The sequence below is a fragment of the Anarrhichthys ocellatus genome, unplaced genomic scaffold (genome assembly GCF_004355925.1).
Source record: "Anarrhichthys ocellatus isolate YVR2014 unplaced genomic scaffold, GSC_Weel_1.0 scaffold6, whole genome shotgun sequence".
NCBI classification, from domain to species: domain Eukaryota; kingdom Metazoa; phylum Chordata; class Actinopteri; order Perciformes; family Anarhichadidae; genus Anarrhichthys; species Anarrhichthys ocellatus.
The window spans coordinates 179,936-198,841 of NW_022280036.1; the positions used below are offsets into that span (position 1 = coordinate 179,936).

The 18,906-nt window shown below is 40.3% G+C and overlaps 1 protein-coding gene across 6 annotated transcripts in view; it reads right to left on the reverse strand.

Moving 5' to 3' along the window:
* LOC116382869 (ADAMTS-like protein 3) overlaps window positions 1-18,906 on the reverse strand; it is a 213,537-nt gene that overhangs the window by 158,191 nt on the left and 36,440 nt on the right. For all 6 annotated transcript variants that reach the window (XM_031846271.1, XM_031846272.1, XM_031846274.1 and 3 more), the window contains exon 3: window positions 16,759-16,878. In XM_031846271.1, the coding sequence (XP_031702131.1) occupies window positions 16,759-16,878 (120 nt within the window). The remainder of the gene's footprint in view (window positions 1-16,758; window positions 16,879-18,906) is intronic.

Genomic DNA, 18,906 nt, shown 5'->3' on the forward strand with positions numbered 1-18,906 from the left:
ATGATAATAAATAGTTTAGTTTATTAGCTATAGGCCTATTAGAAATTAGTTGAAGATGAACCGAGTGAAAACTGTATCATATTAGATAAAATAAATGTTGACAAACTGCATCATTTGAAAATAAAAATTGCAGATCGCAAAATCACAATAATATCGAATCGTGACTTAGGTACCGTGTTAAAAGGTATCGTGGGGCCTCTGGTGAGTCCCACCTATATACTGTATATATCAGTGGTGGGCCGTCAGGGCCTTCAAAGCCTTCTCTGCTGGCCTAAACAGAATCACAAAGTTACAGCTATTTTATCATTTAATTATTTTTCATAAATACACTAGATGTATTCTAAATACTTTTTTCCATTAGATTATTTTCTCATTGCACAGCTCCTCAGTTGCTCTGCTTCCAGCACAGCTTGTTTTAAGTAGAGCTTTTATCCAATCAGATTTTGCCCCCATGTTGTCTCTAGGTTAAAAAAATCTGCCCGGAGGCCTTCAGAATTACAAGTGAATCCCTTTGCAGTTTAAGTGAATGGGGACGATATTGTTGATTGTCATAGTCTTCAACCAATCAGATCTTTAGTTTGACATGTTGGGCATATTCTTTGACGTGCCAGAGCCTGCTAGCTGGCCTACAAGTACGTGATTGGTTAGTGGGCTAGCCTGACATGTTGGGCGGTGACAATCCCAATATCTGCTGCCTCTGTCGAGCGGACATTTTCAGCCCTCGAATGCATTAAAACTTATTCAAGAAATACAACTGGGAAGGCTCGACTGTCTTCACTAGCGTCCATGAATGCAGAAGGACTTCTTACTTGAACTGAACCGCACGGATGTACTGAACAACCGTGAGATTAAACTCTTTATTAACAAAGAAAGGAGGATAGACTTTGTCTTTAAATAGTGAACAGCAGCTTTGGTAAGTGAACTGCTTTTGTTTTTACATCTGCAGTAGCTTTAATATGCTTGTTTATATTATTATTTGTACAACTTGTTATTATGAATATGGATTTTTGTTTGGTTTTATATGATAGGAACCATTGTTACATCCTATGTTGCGCTGGGGACACATTTAGTCAGTGCACAGCAACAAGAAGACACGTGAAGCGGCAGAAGTCTATATACTCCGCGCAAAGTGTTAAAGTTAAGTTTAAGTTAAAGTGTTCATCTTTGAGGATTCATGTGTTTTCAAGTGGACTCATTTTCCCTCTCGATGTTGACAGACAAATAAATCCGTCACTTACAAGGACTAAGGCGTCGTGTATTTCCTGGAGGGAGTGATAGGAGTGTTACTACTGCGTTCATTTGTCTATGGTGTCGTTTTTATGATATGGTTAATATTGTTACATCTGATGTGAATAATGTTTGAATGGCCCGTGCTCTTTAGTGTGTGGTGGAATGCTTGTTTTAGCTCCGCAGTTTTGCTGAATTGATTTTGACTATATGTATTGTCCGTTGACGCAGCATCCCGTCATGCACGTATTCTTGTATCTGCACTCTGCAGTTAGTGTATTTGTAGGTGTTGAGCTTCATTTTTACATGAAACAAATAATAACACGTAGCTGTGGCGTCATAATGAGGTTATTAGGAGGTTGTTCAACTGTAGTAGGACAGCAGTGAAGGCCCATATAAAATGCACTGCATACCGCCACTGGTATATATATAAATTTATATACACACACACATACCTAGAGGGTTGATGCACAGTAGCTTAAGTATCATCATGATATCTATATTTCCTCACACAAATAGTGAGAAGAGTAAGCTTCTCCTGGAACGTTTCTCAAGCACCATCCAACAGGCAGCATGCACAAGATATACTTATGCAGACATACAGTATCACAAACACTCTGGTATTCAAAAGGCTGGATAGGAACTCAAGTGTGTGCAGTTATAATCTCATCATCATAAATCAACCTGCCAACCGCGGAACAGCATTTATGAGAAACCCGTAGCAAGCAGGCAAAACCCCCACACACACATATTCACACCACAGACCACAGTGTGGCTGCAGGGTATTTCGTCTCCCAATGTGTCACCTCAAAAATAAGCATTAGAGCAAAGAGCCATTAGAACACAACCACAGTTTCTCTTTTAACTACCATTAGAAAGCCAGTTCCAGCACAACCAGGCCTGTCTGTGTCTGCGCCTCAGCTGGTTGTGTCTATTCATGCCAAGCAAGCCTCCCACTGCGCTGCCCTGTCATATTTTATGAGCAATAAAGAATATTAAAACATATATAAAGGCTCTTTGTGTGTGCTACTAATGGGTTTGACAGTGTAATTTTTACTTGTCATAGTCTGGATGGCGAAAATAATGTGTTCAATATGAAGACGTGATGGACTTAATTGGTCAAAATGTCAGTCTAGGGTAGGAACAGAGTATCAGTCCACTTGAGACTTTTCCACTACAGCAAGAAAGTCAATGAACTTCAGGTAGGATAGTCTCCAGGTGCTCCCCTGTGAGGAGCTTTAAAATAACAATGGGGTTTCCTGAAGAGGTTAACATAGATGCAGTTATATAAGAACTGGTGAATATTTCTCCATTGAAAGAAGGGCAAAGAAACTGCACTAAAGACTTTTCTCGATGTAAAAGATCTTTTTGTTTTTCTGACTTTCTTCGGTATGAATTTGTGAGAAAGACCTGGCACCTGTATTTTTCAGAGGTGCCTTTCCTTTTTATTACTGTTTCCAACGACGGCCTCTCAGATGGTTCAGAGTAACAAATGTCATCTGGAGGGTCAGGTTATCTGGCCATGTTCAGTTAGTCTTGTTGACAACTGTGTTGCTGAGCATTTTACCAACTTGGAATAAGATCAAAATTGGAACTGGCTATCAAAACCCGTCCTTATCACTCATAGTGACTAAAACACTCTCAAACTCCATGTAGCTTCATAGCCTATTTTGCTTAATCGTCTTGATTTTCTTGCGCACAAAAAGCGCTCTCATCATTTCCAGCAGCTGTTTTCAGTGAAAAAGCTTTGATAAACCCACTGGAACTAACTGCCCAGCACCAGACAGCAGACACACACAGTTAGCAACCAGCCGGTGAACATAGTGGATCATTTAGCAGCCAGAGACCAGCCAGGGTATTTTTTTTAATTCTGTGAGTTTGAGGAGACCAAAACAGTGCTAAAAAGAGAGTAAATGTTGAACTTGAATTAATGGTGTGGACAGAAACACAACCATGTGTCTGCAACAATGCTGTGCTAACAAATTAGCCATAACAATACTCAACCAAGGATCAACTACTTGAACTATTTAAATTAATCTCAATATGAATCATAAATTCAGGTTGTACATCTGAAAATAATAAAAATGTAGAAAGGTGCAATCGCTAGAGTTCAGATTACCACCACGTGTGTCTGAAACAACCACTGTTGTAATGTTGAATGAATACAACCCCCCCCCCCCCCCATCTAGCCTGCAAGTGTATCAGGTTTGTTTTTTCACTCGTACGTCTCACACAAAAGATACGCTCTCATTTGAATCTATGCAAATGTCTGCACCAGCGCTGTGCATGCGAGTCTCAGCTCCGTATCTCGGGTTTGACTGTGACTTCAAGCATTTATTCAGGATTCAAGTTTACATTTTCAAAACTACGCATGTAAACCTGTGGTTGATGCCCAATAAAAAGGCATGGGATACCTGTGTCTCTGGCCACAGAGCAGCATCAGAGCGGCGGCAATGGATTCAGTTGAAACACAGCTGTCCACTGTGTTTCACTGTGACCGACATGAGGCCAGTTAAGAGTAGTGAGAGAGGAGTTAGCAGGCAGTCAATGGTCGTATAAAACAGGGAATAATAGGTGTTTTGAGAAAGCGTGAGTCCCTGCAACCACGAGAGGCCCTTGAGTATGTAGCCATCAATGGCCACCCATAGTATTATGCCGTTTGGTGCGTCAATTAGCCGTGGACGGACACAGAGATGCACACATCTCCTGGCGGAGATAATGAAGGGTGCAGAATAATAATGCAGTTTAGTCTGATCCTGGAAACGGCCCTCTGTGAAGAGCTTGATGGTTGGTTACAATCCAACAAAACACGGCCCACATCATGCCCTGTTTCGCTTCCCTCTCTGGGCTAAACACCATACCATTGATGTTCAGCACTGCTCTCCTCCATTTTCACAAATCACCTTTTTAAATCTGATTCACACAGACTGGATGGAAGCGTATGCCTTCCTTGAAACGTAGCTGAGCCAGTGGCATGCATAGCTGCAGATCTGTCTGAGGCAGCAGGCCTTTATTGGAGCAGGACCTTAGGGAAATAATATAAGTATTAATCACTGAGTGTCTCGCCCCCCTCCAATGCAGGTAAAACATAATGACTAGCCTATTCATTCCCATGTATCCATACAATTGTGACAAGGATGTGCGACAGGAGAAACTTTTTGTCTTAGGCTTTTTGCCTCTGCCCTTGTAGACAGGAGACAGTGTTAAAAAGAGCAGTGCAGATATTATGAAACACACAAAGGGAGAAGGATAGAGGAATATTAGATCAGTGATAACTAGGGTTGGGTACCGAAAACCGGTGCCAATATGGTCCGTCCTGGCAGCAGGTAATGATAGCCTCGGTCCTCCGCTCCTCACTCATAGTATTATTACAACAGGGTACTTAGTGCTGCCGCTCATAAGCACAACACAGGCACGCGAAAGCTTCTTCTTCTTCTTCTTCTTTGAGGTGTAGTGGCGGTTGGCAAATGACGAATTGGTGCATTACCGCCACCAACTGGTAAAATAAAATAAGTCATGAGACGTGTCGTATTTTGCCAGAGAAGGCAAATATGCTCATATTTCTGCAAAAGAATTGCTGAAGTTTGTGTGTGTACAGAGTGTGTGTGTTTTGTATTTATTTATATTTATTTAAGTATACTGTAAACTGTTAAGTTAATATATTGTTCATAGTTTGAAGTTAAAAAGTTTGAAGCTGTAGTTTGAAGCCAAGTGTTTTGTATTTATTTATATTTATAGTATACTTTAAACAGTTAATATATTCTTCAATTTGAAGAAAAAAGTATCGGTTCAGGCACCGTTTAGGCACCGGTATCGTTTTAAAAGTATTGCTTTAGCACCGGTATCAGAAAAAACCCAAACGATACCCATCCCTAGTCATAACCGGAAAGAGAAAGAGACAGAAATGTAGCCTTAGATCAGGCTGTTGCTGCTGGCTGCCCTGCTGTGATGTCTCCTACCTGAGTCATATTCTCTATTCGTGGCTCAAGCCTCTGTCCAACAATGGGCAACAACTGCCGTCTGAGCTGTGAAAGCCCGACATCTCAACAACTCATTTCAAGCGCTTCAACGCAGCTGGCCCTGATGTTGCATTTATTTAACCTGGGTTCAATCGTACCATATGAAATGATGGCGAGCCCAGGAGCTCCCTCTCCTGTAATGGGAAAATATGTCATAGTCTCATGTGAAGGTTTAAAGAATGTAAGTCCTAAAAGTGCAGACACCAAACTGTAGTTTCAGTAGATGACTTTAATTAGTTTACTATCCAGGTGTCTTGTTATCTGTTATCTTGTGCACTGTTTCTTTCTTCTTCGTAAGACAGAGACACAGAGAGGCCTTGACTAACAGAGATCCTCTGTTTGAAATACTTTTAACTTCCTTTATGACGCATTATCTGAAGTTGTAAAGGCGTCAACCTTTGCATGCATATATGATGTGTGAGGGTAAAGAATGTCTATTCTGTCTCTGCAATGACAATGGCAAGCAAATAAATTGACTTTACAAACCTTGATCGTTCATCAAAACTCTGTTTATTTTACATTGATTGAAAACCTTCACTTTCTTCTCCCGACTAGTCATAAGAAATATTCCACAACACTCCTCGCTGTGACAGAAGACAGACACGCAGAGTATCTTAGTATCTTAACTCGGATCTGTTTAGTCAGAGGCATGAGGAGTTTCAGGAACATTCACATTACAGTCACAAGGTGGGCAAACAGTCTGCCTAGACACGCACGCACGCACACACACACACAGTGTGGTCAGGGGATCTTTGTGAACATCTTGGTTGATTCTGAATGAGACTGATTGCGTCTATATTTCTGTCTGCAGCTAGAAGGTTTTGAACAAAAAAGGAAAAAGGAGGTCTCTTTCACTGCTTCGACTTTGCCTTTCCTAATGTTACATCATAGTTAGGTTAGTGGAGTATTTAGCAGAAACTAATTAGAATGTATCAAACCAGAAATGGAAAAACTCTAAACACCATCTTTTCTTAACATTAGCTGTTCTGTTTTTATCCTGCTTGCTTTTTGTGGTTGTAAAAATAACTTTGGATCCAGATTCCATTGTCCACATTGTAGCAATCCACAGAGGGAAACAACAGGGAATCAAGTGACAATCAACAGGAGAGAGACGCAAGATGTTTCTTTGATTTTGAATGATCCTTTCTTACTTTACCACACTGTCCCATCACTGTGGCAATTATACATAGACAAATAATGATCCGCAAAAAAAAAAAAATATATAAATATAAATAAATTAACCTTGTTCCTTCATTAAACATTATGTCTTAAAATCTACATAAAAGGTCTTCAGAGATCAAAACTAGTTTGTTCACCTCTGAAAAGATACAGTATCTTTTCCAATGACATGTTTGATTCAATTTCTTCAATCCTCATCCTGATTCATGCAACCAATCGCTTCTTCAATTTCCAGTTTTCCAGCTCTACAATTTCCCATAAGGCGTCACTAATCCACTTTATTTCTAGCCTTTGGACCTTCAATGTTGTTAATAGACCTGTCTGTTGCACCTAATGCACCATGCTAAACGTTTCCCAGACTTTTCCCTCTGGTCATAGGAGGACTGATTGAGTCTCAATAAATTGGCAGCAGCTTTGTCAGCTGTCAGTTCATTATAATGTGATCGGAGTCATTTTACAGTACATTCGTAGAGCTAGGCTTGTATTGGTAGGTATGTTTATTTTTTTCAATTTCCCATCTAATGTCTTCATTTCAAGTTATAATTATCTTTTTCTTGGGACAAGTAAAACTTGTCTTAGGCCTTAAAGCCGTAAAGCCTTCCGTATTCTGCTAGCAGTTGTTTGGAAAGCATTACATTTCAAACAAGTCAAATTGTTTATCTAAATGAATCTATGAACGTGGGGTCTATGAGCCATCCCAGTTGAAAGCACCACTTTTGTGGATTATTCTCAATTGAAGTATCTTCAATGTCAAGGTTATATGTACTGCTATGATGACATTTATCAATTTTGGAAAGAAATAATGCTGAAACTAAAAAGTAAACTATACGCGAGTGAGTTTTGTAAGTACAGGAATAACAGGAGTATTCTCGTGCGTTTTGTTTTCCATGTCTCCATCGTCGCCAGCTGTTAGGTATGACCCAGGGAAATTTGTAATGGTCAGAAACACGTTGTTATACAATCTGTATTTTATGAAGATGTTCGTTTACTAGAAGGTTCATGTGTTTTTTTTGGGGTAAAGAGACGAGATATGGCAGAATTAGTCTAAAAGAAAACTTAGACTGCGCCACTAGGGCAATATTTGGGATTCGAAGCCGAAGAAGAGCGAGAGTGGCTGCTAAGTCAAGAGCGACACCTTGTGGTAAAAGTCCAGTGTCTGGCTTAATATCAAACCACTTCGACATTTTTTTACAAACTAATCATAGATAATTGATAATGAAAAGTCTAGTCTCAGCCCTACTAGGCTACCACTATTTACACTTTAAGAAGACAATCAGAGTAGGCTGAGGCCGACTTAAACCAATAAATGGGCCAAGGCAAAAAGGACCAGTGGGTCTGAATTAGTTTTGATTATTCTATAACACACTGATTATGATTATTGAGGAATATCCCCTGTGTAAGAATAATATCTCTTGAAATATGAAAGTTATTAAACAGCATGTTGACAGGATCCAACTGAAGCAACTTTAACATTTGAGTGCTTTTGTCATGCACAACATTTGATGCACATTTATAAACTAATTTGCAAGTAATTCAATTACTAAAATGACCACACAGAGAATGTGCAGCCTTTGGGGCCCCTGGGGGTTTGGGCCGGTGGTTGCTATTTCAGCCGGTGGAGGAGCTTACTAGCACTACATCCAGCTCCGTTACCCCAATGGCAGCTTGAGAAAGCAGGAATAGGCGGAGTTAGGTGGCCATGTGCACCTGGCGGAGATCCGATCAACATGTGAGCCAGAACACCTCCAGGTGTGGTCTGACTGAGTAAATTGTATTAATATTGTCAATGCATCCAGCATGCTTTGACACCTGCATCAAGATGTGGTTTTCTGTATCCAACAACAACATCCAGCTACAGAGCACACATTAATACCAGTTGTATATGGGGTCGCATTCCTACAGTAAAATCTGTAGAAAAAAGGGAGGCTGTAAACTGAGGTAAGGCAGAGCAGCTGTTAATAGCAGGAAATGACATTGTCAGGGGAACAAGAACTGGCTGTTAACAACCTTTGCTAGAGAGTCAGCAGTGGCCAGCATTACTTACTCATGCTGTCATACAGCATTCTTCTTGCCTCCACAGAAAATGATTGCCCTTTCAGTGATCTGTTGATTGTGTTGTTTGAACGGTATCAAGCAGTTGAAAAGGTAACCTTGGCTCTGTCGCCCATGTCTTAGCCATATATTCTTCATTCAGCTCAGAATCAGAATCAGAAACGGTTTATTGCCAAGTACGTTTGCACAGACAAGGAATTTGCCTTGGTGTGTGACAATAATCCTATACTGCTAGAGTCAAAACGAAGCCTTTGGGGCGATGCGTTGCCTCTGCTTACTGCCAGCCTGTGTGCACGTGTGTGTATTTAATCAGGAAGTGATGAGAAAATGTGTCTTACATTTGTGTCTGCTAAAAATATTTTTATATGGGTGTTATCACAGCTTAGTGCGTTCTGTTGTCCAGATACATTTGGCATAAGTTACATTTCATCACACTGGCTGCTCTCAGTTTCTCCTTTTCCAAAAAATACATACAGTTCTCACTCTGATTGATTCAGCCTCTTCTACTTTGCTTTTCTCCAATCAATGTTAAACTACTTTCAATGACATTCAAGACTTCCTGCAAAGTGTTTCACATTAAAAGCCCTTAAGTAGCTCAAGAGGCACTTTTGCTTTAATGCAGGCTTTTTGTGTGAGACATCTGCAGGACATTTTGTTCACAGTAGTGTAATTGTACATTATGATGAATATACCAGGAGAACCACTGCAGTGCAGGTCATTATCCACAAGTGGTTACCTGGTCTTTATTAGGTACTTTATTTGTTAATCTAGTACAGTATGTGAGCAATTGTGTGCTAGTAGCTAAATAAGCCATTAAAATAGTACTTTTTACCTTATTTGAATTCTGGCTTTTATTTTAGACTTCACAGTATTTTCAACAAACACATCCAACCCCGGTGTCCCGTCTAGTGCTCACAGGGCAGTGAGCTAAATAGTGGACCAGTGGCTTTGCTCTGTGGAAGGGGCTGAGGATAAGCTAAGGACGCTATCAGTAACTGGAACCAGAGGTTATGGTCAATATGGTAAAATTGTATTACCATTTTTTACGGAAAAATAACAACCTAAGCCCAGGTTACTACTTCTTTTACCTAAAGAATATCTTATTTAGTTGCAGTCAAATACTTTGACTGCATATATAGTTAATTTATAATATGCAAAATGTCTTAATAAACTATTTCAATGCTCCTTTAAAAGGAAGTATTCTTTATATTTTGACAAAGTTCTGTTCCTCCTCTGATATGTTGAAGATTCCTCAGTTGTTTAGTTTAAAGCTGCAGTGTGCAGGATTTAGTGGCATCTAGCGGTAAGGTTGCAGATTGCAACCAACTGAATACCCCTCCGCTCACCCATCCCTCTCCAAGCGTGTAGAGAACCTGTGGTGGCCTCTCTGTAGAGCCAGTGTTTGGTTTGTCTGTTCTGGGCTACTGTAGCTTGTTTCGGCCACAAGAGGCTGAAGTGCACCACTAACCCATGTTCTAGATAGGAATAAAAACATTAATCTTTTCTTCCAGGTGAGTTTTAACTTACATAACTTACTAACACACAACATCTGTACCTGGTGTTTAGAGTGCATGAAGAAATTAACTAGCACTAGCTGGTAACTTAGCTTTTTCTATGTTAACGGCACAGAGGGACCTCGCTTATCCAAAGAAAATAAATCCCAAACTCGAGGCTTCAAAAAGGTAGCAACAAAACAGTGGGTGACATCAAATTGCACTATATATACATATATATTATACTATACATACTATATATTGTTGTCCGTGTTGGCCCATTCACCAACCAGTGTATTTTTGTCATGTATCATACCTTCCATGTTCATCAAAATGTGATGCAGTGCACCAATGCCGTGTGCATCTGATGAACAAATGGAAGGACAGATTACATGTGCAGCAGTATCCAGGTTCTTCAGATCACTACATGATTCTAACAATATCCTGTGGAGTTGCATCCTGAAACTTGAACAAGGTGTTCCTTGTTTCTATTGAAGTACCAGAATATTCAGGTTACTCAAAACCAGAATAGGGCCCGATCCAGGTCCATGTGATGTTTACATACAAAATACAAAACCAAGATTCTAGTGAGCATGTACAGTAAACACACTCAATAACTTCCACTAATAGGAGGTAAGGCGGATCTTATGCAACAACAAATGTTCCACTAAAGACAAATGGAGGTACCCAGAGATCTCCTGTAAGTAACTGAATCCCTGTTAGCTAAGCCATTACACTCCAATGACATACACTTAGATAACATGGGTCACATGAAGCTGGAAGGACTAGAAGAGCCCTCATAAATGTTTCAAAAGAGTTCATCTCTTCTGAAAAGTCAAGCGGTGAAAGACAGATGTTTATAGAGTTCATTCCTTTCTGAATTCAAGAGCCCTATAGAAAGGAGTGCTTAATGCACCGGGCTCTGTGCGGATACAGCTCAAGAAGCACAATGTCATCCTCAACCTTTGTGCAGCCTCGATGCAAGGCTCTGGCAGACAGCAGAAACAACAACATTGACCACTGCAGATGGCCAGAGGACTCCAGGCAACTCATTCCAAGTATAATCTTTCCAAACAGCGCTCCTGTGTTTCATTAGGGATCATTTGTATATTTGTCCAAAACACAATGTACTCTCTTCACCCGATTTATGTGGCTGTGTGTCCTTATTAACGGCACTCAAATGCCAGATGAATCACTTTACTGCTCTGCGCTGCTTTATTGAATAAAAAATGCCCATATTAAAAAAGTTACAAGGAGAAGAATGGGTGCAGTGTGTGTGTGTGTGTCTAAGTGTGTCTGGGGCTAAAATCAATTCCCTTTGACACAGCATAGAGGTAAATTTTCGGTGTTGCATATAAAGTAGAGAAATGCTCTCAGAGCTATTTGGCTTTTTGAAGCAGAGAGTAGAAAATTACCTCCTCATCAAAGCACACAGAACTTTACAGGAATGCATTATGAGACCAAAATGACTTACAGTGCCAACACTTACAATACTTCTAAAAAAAAAAAAAAACTCAGTTTCCCCAGCAAGCTGAGCAAACCGGTATGAAAGACTTTGTGATCAACCTTTTCAATCGTTTTTTCTTTTAAAATGCTAGCTCTGTGCTAATGTGTGAGGGTAATATTACAAGAGTGCATCAGAGACTGTAAGCATTCACTGACAAATAATTAGTAACAGCTCTGACTCAAGCAATTCTAGTCTCATTTGAAACTCCACGTTTGAAAAGATTGAAAAGATGCAGCGTATAACAATTTCACATGGAGCCCATAGTAAAGCAGGTTTTGAACACTGAACCCCAAACTTCAAGCTCCAGCACCAGGTCTGTATAAATCATAGCTAGGAAGAACCCACCAATTACAGGGCGCTATAGGCCGCAAAGTTTGACAATAATTGGAAAAAATATCATCATTTTATCTATGTCGACTGATTTCCACAACCATGACAACATGAGGAAAATGGTTTGGCACGCATGTGAACCGCAGATTAGTTAAACAGTTTAACCATCATAGTGTGAAATACAGTTTTAGTAACGATCGTTATCGGCCGATATTCAGTAAAAAAATGAGATAAGGTGATCTGTATTCAGGCTTTCTAGTCGCTGATCCGATATAGTTACAATGTGAACAACAATTACTTGTTTAAATTGGCAGATGGAGAGCTGGTTATGCTGGCAGCACCGCTGACGGCTAACATACGGAGCTTCCATTCATTTACATTGTGATGTGTTCAAGCTCTGTTCAGTGAAAATGAGTATTGGGTGAAGGTAAATTATGAAGTTGAAGTGATGTGTTCAAATGTAATATTGTACAATGTAGATTCTGGACATTTGAATAAATCCAGTTGTTTGAAGACGTTTTCACAGCAATAAAAAAAATAATTAAAGCTGCGAGCAGCGATGAATGGGCCCTCGCATCCTCCATCGCGTCGGTGGTGCTGGCGGGACTCCGGCCTGCGCGTCCGCGAACGTCCGCGACCGTCGGACAGCGCGTCCGCGAGTGAGACGTTTTTAATCCCGTGTGGACCGCCTGATGCTGGAAATGATGCTTTGCAAATAGTCCGATGCTTCCTGTATCCGCTGCCTAGTGCTACAGAACACGTACATTATGTAGCTCTATATCAAGTGTAAACCACATTGTGTAAAAGTCACGTCAATCGGATGGTGTTTGTCAAAAAACGCTGATTTCCTTTTGCCAGCAGGTGGCGCTGTGAGTATTAGGGAAAATTAGCTTGTAGACATCCTCAGGCCATGAGTGTTATCAAGCATGTGAAGTTTGGGACCGTTTGGAACAAGTCCAGCTGAGTTACATCAGACATTTCCTTTAGCCAGTAGGCTTTGCGGGTTTACTGTAGTGCCCCCTAGTGGTCGAATGAAAAACAATTCTCAGGGTATGTTACTGGATGCAATGTGCACATATGCTGAATATTTTGGGAATTTAGAACAAATGGTTGAGAAGTTATGTGTATTGATATTATGCCACGCCCCTAAGAAGTGTATTGGTCCATATCTTGTAAACGCAAAAAGATATCAAAAAGCTTTTGATAAATTTTGATGATCTAGATCCAATTATGATCCACAGCAAATTTCGTAGAAATCGGACCCAGCGTGTAGGAGGAGTTCGCAAAGATGTGTTTTTTCACAAAATTCAAAATGGCTGACTTCCGGTTGGGTTTAGAGCTTAGAGCTCCGGGGGCTTTTTTGTAAGTCTACATGTGATACATCTGTTTACCAAATGATATACATCTAAAATTTTATATATCTAGGTGAAACGTACTGCGAGGGCTGTATCGTCGAAATATTGTATAAATTCATACAAAATTGAAAATGACCAACTTGCGGTAGGGTTTAGACCATGGTCCCAAGAGACATTTTTTTAGGTCTCCATAGGATACATGTGCCTACCAAGTTTCATACATGTAGCCAAAATGTAGCGCTGGGGCTGCTCTTTTGACATATTGTAGGGGGCGCTATAGAGGCAATTTAAAACGGCCAATAAAAAACATCATATAAACTATTTCTTCCAATGACCTGTGACACATGTACAAAGTTCTATGAGTTTTTGAGCATCCCAACCCACTAAACCATCAGCTTCCTTTTTCATGGCGAACGATGCGTCACCACGGCAACAGCGTTCAACGAAAACTCACAAAATTCATGATGATGCATCATCAATGTCTTAAGGCTATTCTTACCAAAAATTTGACTCATCAGGTCACCTGGCTAGGAGGAATAATTAAAAGTATAAAATACGACATTTCCTTTAGCCAGTAGGCGGCGCTATGAATTATTGCTTTTTTTTTAATTGAAGTATGTTCAAGCTTGAAGTAGCATCATGCATAAGAAGTTTTGTGCGGATTGGATAATGTACCTTGGAGTTATAACAACTTCCTTTTTCATGCCGAATGACGCAAAATGGCCACCACGCCACGTCAAGGTTCTTCAACGAAAACTCTTGATTTTGATAACTTTTAATCACAAAGGTCTTAAGAGCATCCTGACCAAAGTAGAAGTTGATCGCATAAAATCTGTAGGAGGAGTTCGTTAAAGTGCGAAGGCTGAAAAATGCAAAAAGTGACAAAAAACACACCTTTGCGGGTTTACTGTAGCGCCCCCTAGTGGTCGAATGCAAACAAATTCTCAGATTTTATTACGGGATGCAATGTGCACATATGCTGAAAGTTTTGGGAATTTAGGACTAATGGTTGAGAAGTTATGTGTATTGATATTATGCCACGCCCCTAAGAAGTTCATTGGTCCGCATCTTGTAAACGCTAAGATATATAAAAAAGCTTTTCATAACTTTAGATCATATAGGTCCATTAATGATCCACAGCAAATTATATAGAAATCGGACCCAGCGTGTAGGAGGAGTTCGCAAAAATGTGTTTTTCACTAAATTCAAGATGGCGGAAAATCTAAGTAGGCGGAGCTGAGAGGCTTTTTTTTAGATCTAGCGGATATGGTCATGTGTGTTGAATTTCAAGTAAATCGGACATACTGGCCAAGGGGTGTCGCCGGTCCGACTTGTAGGGGGCGCTAGAGAGCCATTTTTTTTACACAGAAAGATGCATTCTTTTTCAGATGGCTATATTCACCAGGCCTGACAAATCCCCAAAATTTGGTGAGTTTTCATGCATGGCAAGTCCTCCAACCATGTGTACGTTTACCTAAACGGGTACAATTTCAATAGGGCCTTCGCTGGCCCGACGTTGTCGGTTGCTCGGGCCCTAATTATATAATGATAATACATCATTAAACCTTTTTTTAAATAAAATCTTCTATAGATAACAACAAAGAAAAAGGATAACATTTAGAATATTTGATATAGTCTTGCGTACCAACAAAACAAAAAACAAAAACTCTGTATCTACCAATATGGATCATCAATGATCATCAATTGGTATCGTTGGCAAAAAAGTGTGAAAGAGGATCTCTAAAAATATGTTTGCTCCCTTTTTTCTTTTGTGCGGATCCACACTGTGATTTGTGACGATCTGAACCGTGGGTTTTATGGTCCGTTGCTCCTCTAGTCAACTGACAGAATGAATCAAAAGAACCCCTAAGATCCTCTTTGGATTAGGATGCACAGGAATGAAACTGTATTCCTCGTCTTTTTCTTTTTTTTTTTGCTATAGATGCACGGAGCGCCACCTGTTTCGCTAATCTGCTGGCTGCTGTTCTACGTGTGCATAAAGCAGAATGCAGGACCGACAGTGAACAAGAGAGAAATGTGAGAGAGCGTTATTTACCATCCTGGTGGGAAAAACACAAAAAAGCATCACTGCTGACACTTCAAATGTGCTACCTGCAGTGCGCTGCCAACGAGTAACAACTGGAGCATGCATCATTTAGCACATCCAGCTCATACAGCCTGAGGTAGTGAAGAACAGGGAGATCAGAGAGCCAACCTGTTACTCGACCAACCTGTAGCTTCTAATCCAGTCTGCTGCACTGAGGCGACACCATCTGCTGCTCATACCAGCAATAAACGCCTACAGCAGTATGTTAGTGCAGTCTGTTTGCTTCTGTACACACTATACTGGACCATTATTTCGACATGACGTTAATGCTCCTTTAAAACCTTAAAGGGACATTCCGTAATCCAAATGGCTCTCCCCACCACAGAAATGAAATCAAGTGTTTAAAACACAAGAGACACTGGACAGCTGGACACAATAACTTATTTCATCAATTAATCATTTCTGGTGGGTGCTCAGGACAGCATGTCGTATTTTGAGATGTGTGGCTTGAGTTTGATGAATCAAGAATCGATTCTGAATCCAAGCAGGAATCCAAAGATTCCCACCCTCACAAGATGCAACATGATATCAAGCAAAAACTTGAGAAAACTGAAAATAATGAACTGATTGGCGCTTAGAGACTTTTTTAAGATCTTATTGGACACAAATTCCACAAATTCTGATGTTACAAAGAGTGATGCTGGGTTGTTAGTGCTACTCAGCTAAATCTACTCATTTGTACTGTGATGATTGTGTATGTGTAGAATATATATATATATGGCATCTTTGGAACCCATTTCCATTCGCAATTTTGTCAACTGCACACTGACAATCTTTACAATTCTAATATGTCAGAAGTACAAGTGTCAAACACAGACACATCCTCTTGCTGGGGACTGAGTTAGCATTTTGCCCACTCGCAACTACGGTAAACCTTTCTTACTGTAGAATGAGGAACATTTCAAACACTTCAGTATTACACTGAACAAACACTTCCCCAGAAGGTAACATGTCACAACAAGCTATGAAACTGAAAAACTGTGTAATTACTATTTTATAAACTTTGTATTATGTTTTAATCATATTATATTAATTTTTATTCATGCAAGCACACCAATTGCCCGTGTACAAAATGTGTTTAAAAATAAAGGTGCTATTGTTATAATGTTAACTTACTTCTCAAATAGTTTCATCCTGTTTTGCCTTTTGCTAATAAAGGCTGTTTAAAAGCAGCGGGGATAAGCAGTTGGTTAGCAGTTTGGTGAAACATCTGGGTGATGCCGTCAATGTGAATGTGTGTTAGCGTGTTTGATGCGTTTCCATTCACATACACTACGAAGCGAAGACAACATCCACCCACTCCCTCTCCGTTGCTGTTATAGCTGACCAGGAACCTGTTATAGGACACTCTACAACCCATTGTAGACGGAGCTCTGCCCCCCCATGATAACATGAACCGTAGGTGAAAAAACACATTCAAGTTCAAATATGAGCATCAGCTTTTGCTCACCCAGACTGGCCCAGCCACAGTGAAGAGTGTGGGACTGACCTGGTCGTCATACTTGTAGGTTAGAAGCTGATCTTCTGTAGCATCCTCCATGAAGCTGCCCTGTGGTGAGAGGGCGAACTCTGGCAGGAACACTGCTCTCTGGGGCTGACTCTGTGCACACTGATACCACACACACACACACACACACACACACACACACACACACACACACACAGAGTTTTATATTCAATCAGTATTCAGGGAAAGTGCATGGGAATAATATTATTTCCCGGTTGACTTACTTTAAGACGTGTTTTCTGAAAATGTACGTTTAAATATGCAAATAAGGTATTATCTTATCAAATATGTAGACATGTACATACATTTCCAGAAAATAAATTTGAACATTGGATAAAGCCCCCTTCAAAATTCTTGTTTCATTTTGTTGACACATTAGGTGTCAAAGGTTTTTTAAAAGGCATTTTGGAAATCTCTTAACACCCCATAAATCAGAAAAAAAAACTGTCAACAGCCCTCTATTTATGCCATGTCTATAGAAATAAAATGTTCTATAAATTAGGCATGAAATGAGATATGAACAAACCTTTCAGTGAAAACCTTCAGAATTTTGAGAAAATGTTAAAGATATGTATGGTAGAAGTTTTTACATTTATTGTAAATATTGTAAAAAAAACAAAAAAACATACATATCCTCATGAAACTTCCCCAGTTATGTTTAAATATGCAAATGAGTCATTATCTAAAGCTAGCTTTTTGGTGAATTAAGGATAAATCTACAGACGTGAATAGACAAAAATGTAAAATACGCACCTTAATGTGTACTTACTCGTCTGAAAGAGCTCATGCAATGGAAGCTAAATAGTCAAAATCTCTGCATAAAAAACAATGTTTTTGGGGGTTTCTTCCCTTAAAAGTCACGTCATCACGTGCCAATTCTACACACACACACGATACACAGTTGAGTCATCCAATTGGACCCTTTGCTGCTGTATAAAGGGTCATAAATCTGATCTCAGTCACTCCTGGGTTCATTGAGCTTAAGTGAGCTTAAATCTGGACCTCGCTGGTGTTTTCTAAACAGAGGGTGTGAAATCATCTCCCCAAACAGGCCGGGATCCCCTTCCCTCCCAGACCCTCCACCTTCTCAACTCAAAGGAGGCAAAAGCTGTGCTGCGATAGACCGAACCCTCTGCTGACTCTTTATAAATTCTGCTCCGCTTGAATATTTTCTATTAATTTCACTGCGATTTATACACAAAGGTCGGAAGCCTGTGCGACTCACACTGGATTTTTAGATGATTCAAAGGCAGGGAGGGGACTGAGCAAAGGGACTGAGACTGAACTGGGCGCCGGAGACAGGATAGGAATAACTGGCATCTGGCATTTAGAGGAGTCCCCAGAGAGAGAGACTGTGTGAGTGTGTATGTGAGAGCCACTTGAATTGTGTACAAGACAGATGATCTGCCATTAAGATTAGCAGAAGTGGTGTCTCCTGCATGCTTTTAGAGCCACTTAGAGACAGACACAGCAGAAGTGCCACTGGTATGCGTTTCCCTGAGGAGTGTCTGAGGCTGGCTCCCTTTCATCCCTTAGTAACCTCTTCCCTTTCTCTCTCTCTCTTAAATGACCAATAAGTACAGCTCGCTACCAAGATGTTTCGCCGGTTTGAGAGTTGTCCGTGTTCTCATCTTAACCCTTTCATAGTGTGTTATCAGTTCATGAAATGTAATAGTAACATTTTGGTTGCCTAAAAACGTCAGTTTGGTTGCACTTTAGTCAAAAAAATCCAAGATGGCGAGAGCCTGGCCCAATACCAAAGTCCCCCCTAAAGCTTTTAACCCTGAACCCTCAGGGACTTATCTGATGTCACCTGGTACAACATGGTTAAAACATGGTTGTGAGTTTTACGTCTCAGGCTTCCACAGGTGAACCCGTGTTTAAAGTCACATTGCTATGAATTGTGGGTAATTCCCTTAGAAAAAGTCTGAAGAAAAGCATACTTATGGAAAATGTTCATATAGGGCACAAAACGTCTGCGAGAGGGCCCTCAAACACTCAATGATGTTACAGTGGGACAGAACTAAACCCTCACAGACTCTGCTGGTTTGTTTGACCCGTCCATCCACCCCGGACCTCCTCCCTACACGCAAATTGTTGCTTAAACACTACGTCACTTGACTCCCTCTT